The 15,515-nt window shown below is 45.0% G+C and overlaps 1 protein-coding gene across 1 annotated transcript in view; it reads right to left on the reverse strand.

Annotated features, from left to right (window-relative positions):
* The window catches only part of polr3a (polymerase (RNA) III (DNA directed) polypeptide A), a 67,018-nt gene extending 51,715 nt beyond the window's left edge, over positions 1-15,303 (reverse strand). The window contains exons 1-14 of the mRNA XM_037544444.1: positions 15,157-15,303; positions 11,986-12,121; positions 11,512-11,649; positions 10,445-10,616; positions 9,153-9,307; positions 8,394-8,633; positions 7,076-7,238; positions 6,631-6,767; positions 5,718-5,821; positions 4,428-4,569; positions 3,165-3,305; positions 2,928-2,997; positions 1,106-1,233; positions 1-92 (exon numbers count right to left, since the gene is read on the reverse strand). The exon at positions 1-92 is cut by the window's left edge and continues 47 nt beyond it. Coding sequence (XP_037400341.1) covers positions 1-92; positions 1,106-1,233; positions 2,928-2,997; positions 3,165-3,305; positions 4,428-4,569; positions 5,718-5,821; positions 6,631-6,767; positions 7,076-7,238; positions 8,394-8,633; positions 9,153-9,307; positions 10,445-10,616; positions 11,512-11,649; positions 11,986-12,121; positions 15,157-15,200 — 1,862 coding nt within the window. The 5' untranslated portion in view covers positions 15,201-15,303. The remainder of the gene's footprint in view (positions 93-1,105; positions 1,234-2,927; positions 2,998-3,164; positions 3,306-4,427; positions 4,570-5,717; positions 5,822-6,630; positions 6,768-7,075; positions 7,239-8,393; positions 8,634-9,152; positions 9,308-10,444; positions 10,617-11,511; positions 11,650-11,985; positions 12,122-15,156) is intronic.
* Positions 15,304-15,515: the final 212 nt, after the last annotated feature.

Genomic DNA, 15,515 nt, shown 5'->3' on the forward strand with positions numbered 1-15,515 from the left:
CCCTTGGTCCTCAGGTTGGCTTTAACTGGACAGCTCTTGCTGGGCTTCAGGATCAGACTGAAAATCTGTTTTCCTGTCCACAGACACATGGGCTAACAAACACAGGGGGGAAAACAAAAATACAGGTGTTATACACTGCGGCCCAAACGAGATGAAATCAGGACCATCATGATTATATGTAACTGCACTTTAGTCAAACCAGCTTCCCACTTCCCAACATTTCAAGGCAAACGGACCAACAGCAACAGACCTGAATTTAATGTATAACTAAATAATGACAACTATTCTAGACCTCTAAGGGTTAAACTCCAACAAGGCAAAAAACATATGGATTAAACTATAATAAGCTGATATATTACATGCATAAAATAATGAGTATTATAAGATTCAGCTGAACTGCAACAGAGAGATTTACATATAAGACAGAGGAGGAGAGCGAGAAAAAAAAACTAGGCAATGCCAAGAGAGAGAAACTAGAGTGAAAGAGAAATAAGGAGGAAAGAGGGGGAAAAAGAGAAAGAGAAAAAGACGCAAGACAAGGAAAAAGGAGAGTAAAGGAAAACAAAAAGAAGGAAAAAGTAAACAGAGAAGTACAATACAGGGGAAACGAGAGAGAGAGAGAGAGAGAGAGAGAGAGAGACACACACAGACACAGAGAGAGAGAGAGAGAGAGAGAGAGAGAGAGAGAGAGAGAGAGAGAGAGAGAGAGAGAGAGAGAGAGAGAGAGAGACAGACAGACAGACAGACAGACAGACAGACAGAGAGAGAGAGAGAGAGAGAGAGAGAGAGAGAGAGAGAGAGAGAGAGAGCGAGGGGGGTGAGAAAGAGAGCGAGAGAGCGAGAGAGAGCGCGAGAGAGAGAGCGCGAGAGAGAGAGCGAGGGGGGTGAGAAAGAGAGCGAGAGAGCGAGAGAGCGAGAGAGAGCGCGAGAGAGAGAGCGCGAGAGAGAGAGCGAGGGGGGTGAGAAAGGGAGAGAGCGAGAGAGAGAGCGAGAGCGAGAGAGCGAGAGAGCGAGAGAGAGAGAGAGCGAGAGAGAGAGCGAGAGAGAGAGCGAGAGAGAGAGCGAGAGAGAGAGCGAGAGAGAGAGGGGGGGGGGGGGGGAGTACCTTGATAATAGCTGGGTGAGGGAGACAGACTTTGACTTTCTCATCTTTGCCCACCAGAATGGAGGCGATGATCTGGCAGGCTTTGGCTCTGTCGAAGAACGTGTCCTTCAGAGTGAGCAGATACGCACCTGCAGAAAAGACAGAGAGAGAGCGCCACCTGCTGACTCACATCCCCCAACTCTAATTTTAAATATACCAGGGAGCAAAGCACGTAGAACAATATACACAGGACGTCTATCATGCACACGTTTGTGAGTCTGCAAACAATAAAAAAGGAAATAAAAAGACAGTGAAGTGATAAAATCCCCATCGGAGTAACAGCCGAGCTGAGAGCACCAGCTGAGCTACAGGGCATCATTATGACCGTGACACCGACACTGAAGACTTGTTTAACGCTTCGGTGTTAAATAAAGGAAAGACTTAAATCTTTACATCCAGCTACTTTAGTTAAACCGTCACTGGATCCCTGCCTGAAATGCAGGAGCCCCAAGAAGTGCTGACAATAATCACCACTAAACTTTAATTAACATAATTATAGAATGCCTAATAAATGATATTCAACAAGTGCAAGCACAAGGTGGGTGTTTCTAATAAAGTGGCCAGCGAGCGGAAGCACAAGGTGGGTGTTTCTAATAAAGTGGCCAGTGAGCGGAAGCACAAGGTAGGTGTTTCTAATAAAGTGGCCAGTGAGCGGAAGCACAAGGTAGGTGTTTCTAATAAAGTGGCCAGTGAGCGGAAGCACAAGGTAGGTGTTTCTAATAAAGTGGCCAGTGAGTAGAAGCACAAGGTAGGTGTTTCTAATAAAGTGGCCAGTGAGCGGAAGCACAAGGTGGGTGTTTCTAATAAAGTGGCCAGCGAGCGGAAGCACAAGGTGGGTGTTTCTAATAAAGTGGCCAGCGAGCGGAAGCACAAGGTGGGTGTTTCTAATAAAGTGGCCAGCGAGCGGAAGCACAAGGTGGGTGTTTCTAATAAAGTGGCCAGCGAGCGGAAGCACAAGGTGGGTGTTTCTAATAAAGTGACCAGCGAGCGGAAGCACAAGGTTGGTGTTTCTAATAAAGTGGCCAGCGAGCGGAAGCACAAGGTGGGTGTTTCTAATAAAGTGGCCAGCGAGCGGAAGCACAAGGTGGGTGTTTCTAATAAAGTGGCCAGCGAGCGGAAGCACAAGGTGGGTGTTTCTAATAAAGTGGCCAGCGAGCGGAAGCACAAGGTGGGTGTTTCTAATAAAGTGGCCAGCGAGCGGAAGCACAAGGTGGGTGTTTCTAATAAAGTGGCCAGCGAGCGGAAGCACAAAGGTGGGGGTTTCTAATAAAGTGGCCAGCGAATGGAAGCACAAGGTTGGTGTTTCTAATAAAGTGGCCAGCGAGCGGAAGCACAAGGTTGGTGTTTCTAATAAAGTGGCCAGCGAGCGGAAGCACAAGGTTGGTGTTTCTAATAAAGTGACCAGCGAGCGGAAGCACAAGGTTGGTGTTTCTAATAAAGTGGCCAGCGAGCGGAAGCACAAGGTTGGTGTTTCTAATAAAGTGGCCAGCGAGCGGAAGCACAAGGTTGGTGTTTCTAATAAAGTGGCCAGCGAGCGGAAGCACAAGGTGGGTGTTTCTAATAAAGTGGCCAGCGAGCGAAAGCACAAGGTGGGTGTTTCTAATAAAGTGGCCAGTGAGCGGAAGCACAAGGTGGGTGTTTCTAATAAAGTGGCCAGTGAGTGGAAGCACGAGGTGGGGGTTTCTAATAAAGTGGCCAGCGAGCGGAAGCACAAGGTGGGTGTTTCTAATAAAGTGGCCAGTGAGAGAGACGAGCTGGTCACACAGCCAAAACACACACATACCTGTGAGAAAATCCTGAATAGCAGCGATCAGAGGCTCTCCGTTCCTCGGGGTCACCAGGTTAGCCTTCGTCTGAGAGGGAGGCATGAAAACACTGGGTGTAAACCACAAGCTGAAACTACAGAACAGCAAACTCAAAGGTTTTCAAGGCTCTTCCGTCGTACAGCTGCAGTTCAGAACAAACACTGAGCCAACCGGAACATTCGCTCCACGTGCACTTCTCTCCTCATCTCTCTCACCCCCATGAGGACGAGCGCCTCAGCCTTGGCCTCCTCCGTCTGTGGCAGGTGAAGATTCATTTCATCTCCGTCGAAGTCAGCGTTATACGGCGTGCACACACACTCGTTAAAGCGGAACGTTCTGTGGGGCTTGACGCGAGCCTGGGGAGGATTAAAATCATCATTAACTCATTAAAATGGACTAAAACACTGGTTTTTGTGAAAGGAGCGTTTTGTGTATTTTATCACATTTTGTGCCATATCTGTTTTAATTAGGGCTGTTTACCAATTAAAACAATTAGCTGTAATTAGTCACATTATTTTGAACAGTCAATGATCATTTAGATTTAATTCAAAAAGCAGCGTATTGCGCCCGAGTTATACGAGTGGACAAAACAAGCTTCATTACAATGTATTTATTAGCTTCGGTAATTATATTTGTCACATGAATAGTGTGAAAATATGAGGACGTGACATTTAAATAAAAATAAAAAAAACCCTCTCTTTTTGGAAAAAGAATGAAAAATCATACTCCTACAGTCACAGGTATAAATTTGGGCACCCGTGGTGTTAGTTGTTAGCGAACGCCTCTACGGAGACACATTTCTGGACATTTTAATACACAATTACTGCTTATTTACTGAATTTAACGAGGAACTTCACCAAATATATTACAAAAATGCATAATTAAACGGTTAAGATTAGCGATTCTTAGATGCATCACGATGCGGACATGAACGATTCTGAATTGATTCACAAATGTCAAAAAAATCGATTTTCTAAATTTTAATATACAGCAATGTTAACGGGCAGAATATGGAAGTGGGCGAGCGCCGCGGCCGGGCGTGGCAGTGGGCAAGCGTGGCAGATAAGCGTTAAGATGGTGCAAAATGCTTAATTCTGGAGAAACTAAAGTCAGAACTGTTCCCAGTGGTGGTGATGGGAACCAGACGTCCCCCTTTAGAAGCTCCTCACAGAAAGTTACATGAAGTGGTTCTGAATTCACCGCCTGATGACTGAGACGCTGTATAGATTTGAGCCTAAAACGTACCTCAATTTATTCTAATCTGTTAATGGTGGAGGGATACATTAAGGGTGTTCTAAGGCAAAACAGTCCACAAAGAACGACAGAGTGCAGCTACACAGTAAGTGGAGCTGCTAAAACGGACAGCGAGCGTAGAAGCGAGGAGGTGGTCAGAACGTTCTGCCCAAACGTTCACGTACGACTGTACCTCCAGGCAGTGACGAGCAGCTGTAAGACATCATCAGTGTGTTCTCACTCACAATGTGTGCCATGATGCTGAGCTTGTGCAGTGAAGGTTGCCTGTTGAACAGCACAATGTCTCCGTCGATCATGTGCCTCTCCACCATGTCGCCCAGTTTCAGCTCCTGAGCCATCTTCTCTCGGTTACCGTACTTCAGAAACCTGTTAATAAGGAACATCCATGATCACAAATGTATAAAATTACGGAAAACAGCGACAAAAAAACGCCAGCTACGTAGCAACTCCAGGAAAACTTTCAGGGGGGCAGTCGTGGGCTGGAGGTCAGGGAACCAGCCTCGTGACCGGAAGGTCGCCGGTTCGATCCCCAGAGTCGACAGCACATGACTGAGGTGTCCTTGAGCAAGACGCCTAACTCCCAACTGCTCCCCGGGCGCTGAGGATTGGGCTGCCCACCGCTCCGGGCAAGTGTGCTCACTGCCCCCTAGTGTGTATGTGGAGTTTTAAATGGGTTAAATGCAGAGGTGAAATTTCCCCGTTGTGGGACTAATAAGGTTCTCTTAATTAATTAATTAATTCTTTAAATATCTAGAAATGTGATCAATGAGTGATACGCCAAAAAAAAAAAAAAAAAAAAAAAAAAGTAATGTCAAGATGTTTTCACGATATTTAGTTTTTCTGAAAACAAGTTGGACCAGACAAGAACTTTCAGTGCCACACAAAATTAGGCCACGTTCACATCACAGGCCTCGCTGCTCAAATCCGACCTCTCTGACTCGGCGGTTCAGCCTCGTTTAGGTCAGTGACTCAAATCGGTCATTAATGTGATGAACCGGCCTGAAATGACCCTCATGAGCTCCTCCTGCTCAGTAACGTCACGTGGGATAAAACACTCTTTATAAACTCAGTGTGAGGGGGTGGGGCTAAACCTCTGCATGCTGAATACGCATATACAGGGGGTTGTGGAAGTCTGGTTCCATTGACTTGCATTGAAAATTTTTTGGGGATGTTTTGGTTCAAATACAATTACAAAGTATTTACATGAGACAGATGCCATACGTCGTTATTTTCCGGAGACCCTGGGCTACTCCGATATACCACTGTTTGACATGTAAATGATAAAAAATTGATTTCTTTATGAATATGGTTCCTAGCACCATGTGGAATAGAAGATATCTTTTCAGAAATCATTTGTGTCTCTTTGATGACGAGTCATTCTATTGGTTATTACTATATATGCCGAGTCCTAAAACCCAAACACAGCAAGCCAGGCTTTGTTTTTAATTGGGTTAAACAAAATAAGCTAAAAACACACGCATGAGTTTGCCTCAGCAGCTGTGCACAGCTCTCACCTCTTCATCTGCATGTGCCTCTGCTGGATGAAGTTAGCTCCAGGATGAACATCTGGACCGTTCTTCACCAGCTTCCTCATCAGCTCGATGTTGGCTTTGTTCACCTTAAACGCCAGAACAGATCAGTGTGGATGGAGATGAAGCAAGAACTAGCGTTTTTCTAAAGGAGCCAAGAATGATTAAGCATATAAAGCACTGTGAAAAAGTGAGAGACCCCCCCGATAATTTTCTTAATATCCAGTCAAAACGTTCTAGTTGATCATTTCAGTGTCAGAAAACAGAAAATGAATGAAAGTCCTCAACAACTAAATCAGAGAGAAAAATGGACATAAAACAGACAGAGAGCTCCTCTAAATAAATCCTGGTCTCCTGAGTCTCTTTCATGGTAAGATCAAACGGTTTACATCACTGGTCATTCTCCAAGGTGAACCTGAGGTCAGAAGGCACGTTTGTCCATTACACAGTAGTTAGCTCTGCTGTTCCACTGAAGGTCACTCTGTATATGAACTGAGGGCCAGACTAATAACTTCAGCTGAGAACAAGAAAGGTTTCACCTTCATTAAATCACCTCTAATACACTACAGGAAGCGTAGGGGGCGATACGGCTTCTACTGTTTCATTTAAAAAGCTCTATAATGTTCATATGATCCACACAGTCGCTCTGACAGACTGTAATACACTACAGGAAGCGTAGGGGGCGATACGGCTTCTACTGTTTCATTTAAAAAGCTCTATAATGTTCATATGATCCACACAGTCGCTCTGACAGACTGTAATACACTACAGGAAGCGTAGGGGGCGATACGGCTTCTACTGTTTCATTTAAAAAGCTCTATAATGTTCATATGATCCACACAGTCGCTCTGACAGACTGTAATACACTACAGGAAGCATAGGGGGCGACAAGGCTTACCTTCTCTGGGTAGGTGAGGATTTTGGCCACATGAACGGGTACAGCCACCTCATCGATCCTCAGGTTTGGGTCAGGCGAGATGACCGTTCGTCCGGAGAAATCTACTCTCTTTCCGGACAGGTTACCACGGAAACGACCTGGGGAAAAAACCACAAAGGTTAGGTTACAAGTAAAGGGAACCTTCCTAGCATCATAAAGCGGTGTGCAGCCAGCACCATCTGGTGGGGTATAAACCTTCATCACTTGTTAGCCTCAGGATTGGCTTCACAGCTCCAGCGCTAAACGTAAAGAAGCAGACTTCAAACACCAAACATGGCTCGGCTGGTCAAGCACATTTGGGGTAAAGGTGGGGAGGCCAGGGGGGCTGACAGTGTGATTTAGTGTCAAATTATAACTTGTATAAAATCCACATTTTAATCACAGTCGACTGGATCTGCTCCTTCACCTTGTTTCCCCTTCAGCCTCTGTACGAAGCCTCGCGTCCACTTCTTGGGGGCCATGTTGAGGGGGATGCCGGACAGCTCGCTGTTGATGTAGAGGGCGCACTGCAGCTGGAGGAAATCCCAGTCCTCCATAATCATCTGAGTCTTAGCCCCGGACATACGGTGCTGAGAGAGGGAGAAAAGGCGATAAAGCAGCGATTACAGAACTGTGGAACCACAACACGGCACTGTTTGGGCTGTTTCCTGCACCAATACACCAAACCTGCATCCCAAAGAGCGCAATATAATCACCTGGGGAGATAAATCAGGTGTGGCGGAGCAGAAAGACACTGAATCGGGCCATGAACAGACTCCACACTGACCGAGAACCTTACTCAGGATCCTGCAGTGGCTCCAATAAGAGGCTCCACTGTTCCACACACGAGACTACAGTGTTATGCCATATTATAAGCCAAAACAGCTGCAGCACAAGAATATCGCTGCATTTTTTAATAGAGATGCAAGATTAACTGTTTTTATAAATCGCTTCTATGTCAAAATCGCAATTTAATTACAGCCTAAACACAAGACGATTCTTCAAGGATTCTTTAGTAAAAAAAAAAAAAAAAACTATAGAACCTTGAAACCTCTGCATGATTACTAAATGGTTCTTCAGATCCATGGAGAATGTGCTGTAGTGTGTGTGTGTGTGTGTGTGTGTGTGTGTGTGTGTTGTACAGGTACAAGTGGATCAGACACAGCAGTGCTGCTGGAGTTTTTAAACACTGTGTCCACTCACTGTCCACTCTATTAGACACTCCTACCTTGTCGGTCCACCTTGTAGATGTAAAGTCAGAGACGACAGCTCATCTGCTGCTGCACAGTTTGTGTTGGTCATCCTCTAGTCCTTCAGCAGGAGATGAGCTGTCGTCTCTGACTTTACATCTACAAGGTGGACCGACAAGGTAGGAGTGTCTAATAGAGTGGACAGTGAGTGGACACAGTGTCTGTAACTGTAGAACTACAGAGTGCAGCTATACAGTAAGAGGAGCTGATAAAGTGGACAGTGAGCGTAGAAACGAGGAGGTGGTCAGAATGTTCTGCCTGATCAGTGTTCTCCATCCCTGGTGCTGGAGAACCCAATACTCTGCAAATTTTATGGTTTTCTCTGCTCCAAACACACCTGATCCAACGAACCAGCTCATTAACAGCCCCTTGCTGAGCTGAAGTGGGTCTATTAGAGCAGGAAAACACTAATGGTGGTCCTGCAGGATGAGGAACCTGGGAGCCCAACCTATAAAACTCGCATAGCATAAAAAGCCTGAGCTCTGCTGGCTTTGCCTTTTTAATGACGTCGTTGAGGAAGATGATCTCCGTGAGCTTCATGGTGAGGTCGTCTTCATTGGTGCCTGATTTGAGGTCGCTGACCACAGAGGGGCGGATGCAGAGGGGCGGGACGAGGAGGCGGGTCAGAATGAGGTCAGCAGGTTTACCTGCCTCAGGGTTCATCAGGAGCAGAGGAACATCCTCGTTAGGAATCCTCCGGAAAAGATTCAGAACCACCAGTGGGTTCAGGTTCTCCTATAGGAAAGAGAGAGAGAAAAAAAACGAGTAAAATTTATTAACGTAATCACAGATACTTTTAACGCACTTACCCTCTTTCTTTTGGTCACTACCCACAGTACATGACTACAGGTAAGGGTGGGGGATGTAATAATCCAAGTAATTTCTATTTTTAATTTTAAAATGTTCTTTTACGATGATTCTGGCATTTTTTAATGTAGTTGAAAATTCTAATTCAAAAATGCATTTGTGGGTGGAGCATGGACTGGTCAAGTCCAGGTGAGCCCAGGTAAAGGCAGGAAAACCCAGGTAGGTTCAAAAAAGCTCAGGTAAGCAGAGTCAAACCAAAGTGAGCTCAGGGGAACCCAGGTCAGCACAGGTATCTGGTGGATTCAAGTAAACCCAGGTAAAAATAAATAAATAAAAATAAAAAGGTAAACCAAAGTGAGCTCAGGGGAACGGATGTAGGCTAAAGTTAACCCAGGCGAACTTCAGATCGACCCACAGACACACTCAGACAAGCTCGGAGCTGCTCACCTGTGCTCTGCTCAGCAGAGACTCCACCTCCTTGTTGTGCTCGACGGCGATGTCGAAGGACTGCAGGAATTCGGAGACGATGGGGTCCACAACCTTTTTAGTGGTTTTATACTTTTCATGGATGATCTTCAGCAAGCCGCACTTCTTTACCGGACCTGCCGGAGATACGAGGGTCAGAAGATCTACGTTTAAACGTAAACTAGGAAAAAGAAACACCTGTAAAGGTTTAACGATCACGACTCAGATCCATGATCGCCAGACACTGAGGTTTATTATTATATTGAAACTCTTCGGTCTGAAGGCGGTTAACACACCTGAAAGGTCTGACTGCTGAACAACGCTGACATCACAACAACGGGAGAAAGTGGGCGTGGCCTGTGGCTTTACTCTCAAGCTAGCACTGTCGCTAAAACCACCACACGGGTCAGGCGGAACATTCTGACCACCTCCTTGTTTCTACGCTGACTGTCCACTTTATCAGCTCCACTGACCGTATAGCTGGACTCTGTAGTTCTACAGTTACAGACTGTAGTCCATCTGTTTCTCTGATACTCTGTTACCCTGTTCTTCAGTAGTCAGGACCCCCATGGACCCTCACAGAGCAGGTAATATTTGGATGGTGGGTCATTCTCAGCACTGCAGTAACACTGACCTGGTGGTGGTGTGTTAGTGTGTGTTGTGCTGGTCTGAGTGGATCAGACACAGCAGTGCTGCTGGAGTTTTAACACCTCAGTGTCGCTGCTGGACTGAGAACAGTCCACCAACCAAAAATATCCAGCCAGCAGCGTCCTGTGGGCAGCGTCCTGTGGGCAGCGTCCTGTGGGCAGCGTCCTGTGGGCAGCGTCCTGTGACCACTGATGAAGGACTAGAGGATGACCAACACAAACTGTGCAGCAGCAGATGAGCTGTCGTCTCTGACTTTACATCTACAAGGTGGACCGACGAGGTAGGAGTGTCTAATAGAGTGGACAGTGAGTGGACGCAGGGTTTAAAATCTCCAGCAGCACAAAGTATCAGAGAAACAGATGGACTACAGTCTGTAACTGTAGAACTACAGAGTGCAGCTATACAGTAAGTGGAGCTGATAAAGTGGACAGTGAGCGTAGAAACGAGGAGGTGGTCAGAACATTCCGCCTGATCTGTGTGGACATACAATAATGAGAAAGACTTAAGCAGCCACAGAAAATAAAAAAATAAAATGTATCTTTGCCAGTAAAAACTATTTGTAACATCAAGATGCCAGAGGAATGTGTTTTCTGTGAAGTTGTGAACGAGCAGATCAGAGAACGTACCGTTGAAGGCGCTGCAGTATAAGCAGACGGTTCTCTTCCTGCACTTGTCAGAGATTTTCTTCTTGAGGCCGCGCTTCTGCAGGTAGGCGAGTCCAGGTCGGCGCAGATAATCCAGAAACTGCTGCCGCTCCTCCTTACTCAGCATAATCCGAGAACACGTCTTACAGACCATCTACAGCAGAGACACAGAAAACATTCATTCAACTCCAATATAAACCCAAAAAACCAGCGTTAAGGGTATGAATGTATAGAAAACTATACTGGCGGGGTGTGTAAGTATATTTACATACCCAACCAGACACTTCATAGAGTCCATCTCCTCGTTTCTACGCTCACTGTCCACTTTATCAGCTCCACTGACCGTATAGCTGCACTCTGTAGTTCTACAGTTACAGACTGTAGTCCATCTGTTTCTCTGATACTCTGTTACCCTGTTCTTCAGTGGTCAGGACCCCCATGGACCCTCACAGAGCAGGTACTGTTTGGGTGGTGGGTCATTCTCAGCACTGCAGTAACACTGACGTGGTGGTGGTGTGTTAGTGTGTGTTGTGCTGGTACGAGTGGATCAGACACAGCAGCGCTGCTGGAGTTTTTAAACGCTGTGTCCACTCACTGTCCACTCCATTAGACACTGCTACCTTGTTGGCCCATCTTGTCATCCTCTAGTCCTTCATCAGTGCCCACAGGACGGCGCCCACAGGACGCTGTTGGCTGGATATTGTTGGTTGGTGGACTGTTCCCAGTCCAGCAGCGACACTGAGGTGTTTAAAACTCCAGCAGCACTGCTGTGTCTGATCCACTCAGACCAGCACAACACACACTAACACACCACCACCACGTCAGTGTTACTGCATTGCTGAGAATGACCCACCACCCAAATAGTACCTGCTCTGTGAGGGTCCATGGGGGTCCTGACCACTGAAGAACAGGGTAACAGAGTATCAGAGGAACAGATGGACTACAGTCTGTTGGGCTATAAATGAGTAGAATCTATATAAACTGGCTTTTCCCAGGAGATGAATCGTTTCCGGAGCTGCCGTGGTGTTTTTGGTGCTGCCTAAACTCACCTGCAGGATGCCAATGGTGGCTTTGAAGTAGCCGATATGGAAGCAGGGCAGCTCCAGGTCCAGGTAACCATAGTGACCGAGACAGTCGGCCAAGTTCTTCCCGCAGGTCTCACAGGGCCGGTCCTTCTCGCTGGTGCCCTGACAGAGAAGAAGAGAGAGAAAAACAAACAAATATAAACCAAAGACCTCAAATTTATTTGTTAAACATTTTACTTCAAGTAAAGCGAAGTAAAGTAAGCCAAACGAGTTGCAGTACGAGGCTCAGTTAAGGCCAGTAAGGTTGCCCTATATACTGTATGTCTGGTAAGGTGAGGCTCGGGTAAGCCAGGTGAGGCGCCCCGCGAGGCTCGGTGAGCCAGGTGAGGTCAGTTAAGAGGCTCGGTGAGCCAGGTGAGGTCAGTTAAGAGGCTCGGGTGAGCCACATGAAGTGCTTAACGAGGCACAGGCAAACTCGGTGAGGTGTTTTAAGCATACCATGCGGTGGTCCAGCACTCCGTAGGCCAGAGGTGTGTGGCTGGTGTCCTGGCTGTACAGGTTCTTACTGACCACCTGGATATGAGCCTGCTGACGCATCTGCTCTGCCGATTTCATACCGAAACAGATGTGGCTTCTGAAGAGACACGAAACAGAGAAAATGTTGGCATAGACATATGACACACACACACGTACACACACACGTACACACACACGTACACACACGTACACACACACGTATATATAACAAGCCGTTTTCAAAAAAGTTGTTACACTTTGCAAAATGTTAATAAAAACAGAAATTATTAGAATAATACAAACAGCAATTATGTAATATAAATAACTTAAACCCTGTATTTAACTGAAAACAGCACAAAGAAAACATCTGTTAAAAATTTGAATTTTTATTGCTTTTGAAAAATAAATGATTTTTTTCATTCATTTGATTATAGCAACGCATTTCAAAACAGTTGTAAAAATTCAAGAATAACAAAGATCATCATCATCTACAGTAACACACTGAGAGGAATCTGGAGAAATCTCTGTCTGTGAGGGACGAGGCTGAACACCAGTATCTGCTGGCCGTGATCTTTGGGCCCTCAGGCAGCACTGCATTAAAAACAGACATGATTCTGTAGTGGAAATCACTGCATGGGCTCAGAAACACTTCTGAAAACCACCGTCTGTGAACACAGTTCATCACTGCATCCACAAACGCTGTTAAACTCTAAAACACAAAGAAGAACCCAAATATAAACAGGATCCAGAAACGCTGCCACCTTCTCTGGGCCCGAGCTCATTTACAATGGACTGAGGGGAGGTGGAAAAGTGTCCGGCGGTCCGATAAAAACAAAAAATAGGCAATTCTTTTTGGAAATCATGGACAGTGCGTCCTCTGGCTGAAAGACTTACAAATGTCTTGGTAACATTTTTAATTAAATATACTGGTTATTTTAACTGTATATCTTTGTGTTGTTATTATTTACAGTTTGCACAGCATTCCAGCTTTTTTTTAAATGGGGTTGTGTGTGTGTATATAAAAAAAATGGACCCTCACAGAGCAGGTACTATTTGGGTGGTGGGTCATTCTCAGCACTGCAGTAACACTGACGTGGTGGTGGTGTGTTAATGTGTGTTGCGCTGGTACGAGTGGATCAGACACAGCAGTGCTGCTGGAGTTTTTAAACACTGTGTCCACTCACTGTCCACTCTATTAGACACTCCTACCTTGTTGGATGTTTTTGGTTGGCGGATTGACCCACTCGTGTATATATAACACCACTAAGAGTGATCACCACGCCAGCGAAACTCTGATTATAGTTAATCAAACTTAATGCTTTCAGGTCATTTGTCACCAGTGGGTTCTTCATCTTAGAGGCCTAAATAAACAACTAACACTGGTTTATCCAGCGTGACTGTAATATCTCACTTTAAAGATGATGGCCTGATAACCTGCTGTGTCTTTGGTCTTCATGTGGCCACACAAACACGATCACCACACCCCAAGGATCCAAAGCAAAGGGCCTGCAGTTACAGACCGTGGCCGCTGCACCGCGACTCCACAAGCCTTTTACCTTTGGTCAGAACGCCACTATTCCACAGTAGAGCCGCAACAATTAATCGATTAGTTGTCGACTACGTTATTAATCGCCAATTATTTTGGTAACCGATTAATCAGTTTGAGTATTTTTTTATTTATTTATTTTTAAAAAGGTAAAAATTCTCAGATTTCTGTTTCTTAAATCTGAATACTTTCTGGTTTCGTTACCCCTCTGTGACACCAAACTGAGTATCTTTTATGGTGTGGACAAGAAAAGTCATGAGGATGTCATCTCGGGCTTGGGAAAACCCTGATCGACATTTTTTCATCATTTTATAGAATAAACTTCAGAGCTCTGCTGGTGACACCCTGTAGAAATAAACATAATGCGTGCTCACCTTATTAACATGTGGGAACGAGATCCCAATGCGTTGCCACGACTTACTAAGGCGTGGGAACGAGATTGTGGCTTACTAAGTCATAGCCACGCATTAGGATCTCGTTCCCACGCGTTAATATTTGTATACGTATGTGTATATAATAACCTACAATCATATTACTGCATATCTCACTTTATGTATGTGTTATGTATATATGTATATTATATACTATATATTCAATATGTACATTCCTGTATATAAACTTAATACACAGATATATAGATACATATAACACGGCATAGATAACACTATATTTTATATTACATATTTCACATTTCACTTGTACACACATGTATATAACAGTTATATTTATGCACTGGTCACTGTTACCACCGCACTTTATGTAAATAATGTTATATATTGCACTTCTGGTTAGATGCTAACTACATTTCATTGGCCCTGTACTTGTACTCTGCACAATGACAATAAAGTTGAATCTAATCTAATCTAATCTAATAAGGCATGGCCGCAGCGTAACTATCTCGTTCCCACGCCTTATTTAGTCGTGGCCAAGCATTTTTTTATTATTATTATTATTATTATTTCTAGAGGATGTCATCAGCGCGGCTCCGTACTAAACACCTAATCGATTAATCGAGAAAATAATCGGATTAATCGACAACGAAAATAATCGGCAGCCGCAGCCCGCAGAGTGTGTGGACAGCAGAGGCTGAGCTGCAGCACCATGTGTCGTCACTTATGGCCCATAAGAGCAACAGTGAAGATCTAAAAAGCTCTAAAAAGCGCTGAAAAGCTGTGACACTGAAGAAACTGAAGGAGGCAAAGACCTTTTCACGCTGAATCAGGGAAACAAACCAGACTACATGACCTACTGGCAGCGAGTTACTACACAAAAACTACTCATTAGTCAAGCAAACACACGCAGCTTCTCAGCTATATATGCATATTCATGCGTGTCAATACATTCAAAACATCACGCTATAACTAGTAAAGACGCACAGAGAGAAAGACCATAACGCGTTTATCCCCCAGCGCGTCTGCATCATTGATAACGAAGCTGAACTTGGCGTCTTACTTTAATTTTCCGTTCCACCTTAAATTTTACAACTGTTGCAATGGGGCGCCTGTGCAGGATCCAGACCCTAACCAATGCAGGTTTTAAGGTGGAACGGAAAATTCCAGTGAGCGGTTTTTGCTGCTTCTCTCGTCAATAAACACTGAATATCTTACATCTTTTTAGCCACATCCGTCTCCCTGAACTGCTCCTTCACCATCCTGGCGGATTTACAGGCTCCAACTCAGAAAACAAAACCCTCTAAATGTGAGGAATACGAGAAAACATGAGGAAAGAGCCTCACGCCGACTCCATGCACACGGGTATAGAGCTACTCTTCAAAATAAAAGCTTCCACAGGCGAGTGCAAAGAGGAAGGACAGAGAACGCGGTATTACGATAAACGTGCGCAGACGCATTATTTACGTAATCATTAAAGTAATGTAGTAGTAAAATTATAATTGCTTTAACAGTATAATTGCTTGAGTGTGTTTTAACGAAAGGGATTGTATTGAGAAAGAATTTTAGTTTCGGTT

The sequence above is a fragment of the Pygocentrus nattereri genome, chromosome 13, assembly GCF_015220715.1.
Source record: "Pygocentrus nattereri isolate fPygNat1 chromosome 13, fPygNat1.pri, whole genome shotgun sequence".
In the NCBI taxonomy this organism is placed as follows: domain Eukaryota; kingdom Metazoa; phylum Chordata; class Actinopteri; order Characiformes; family Serrasalmidae; genus Pygocentrus; species Pygocentrus nattereri.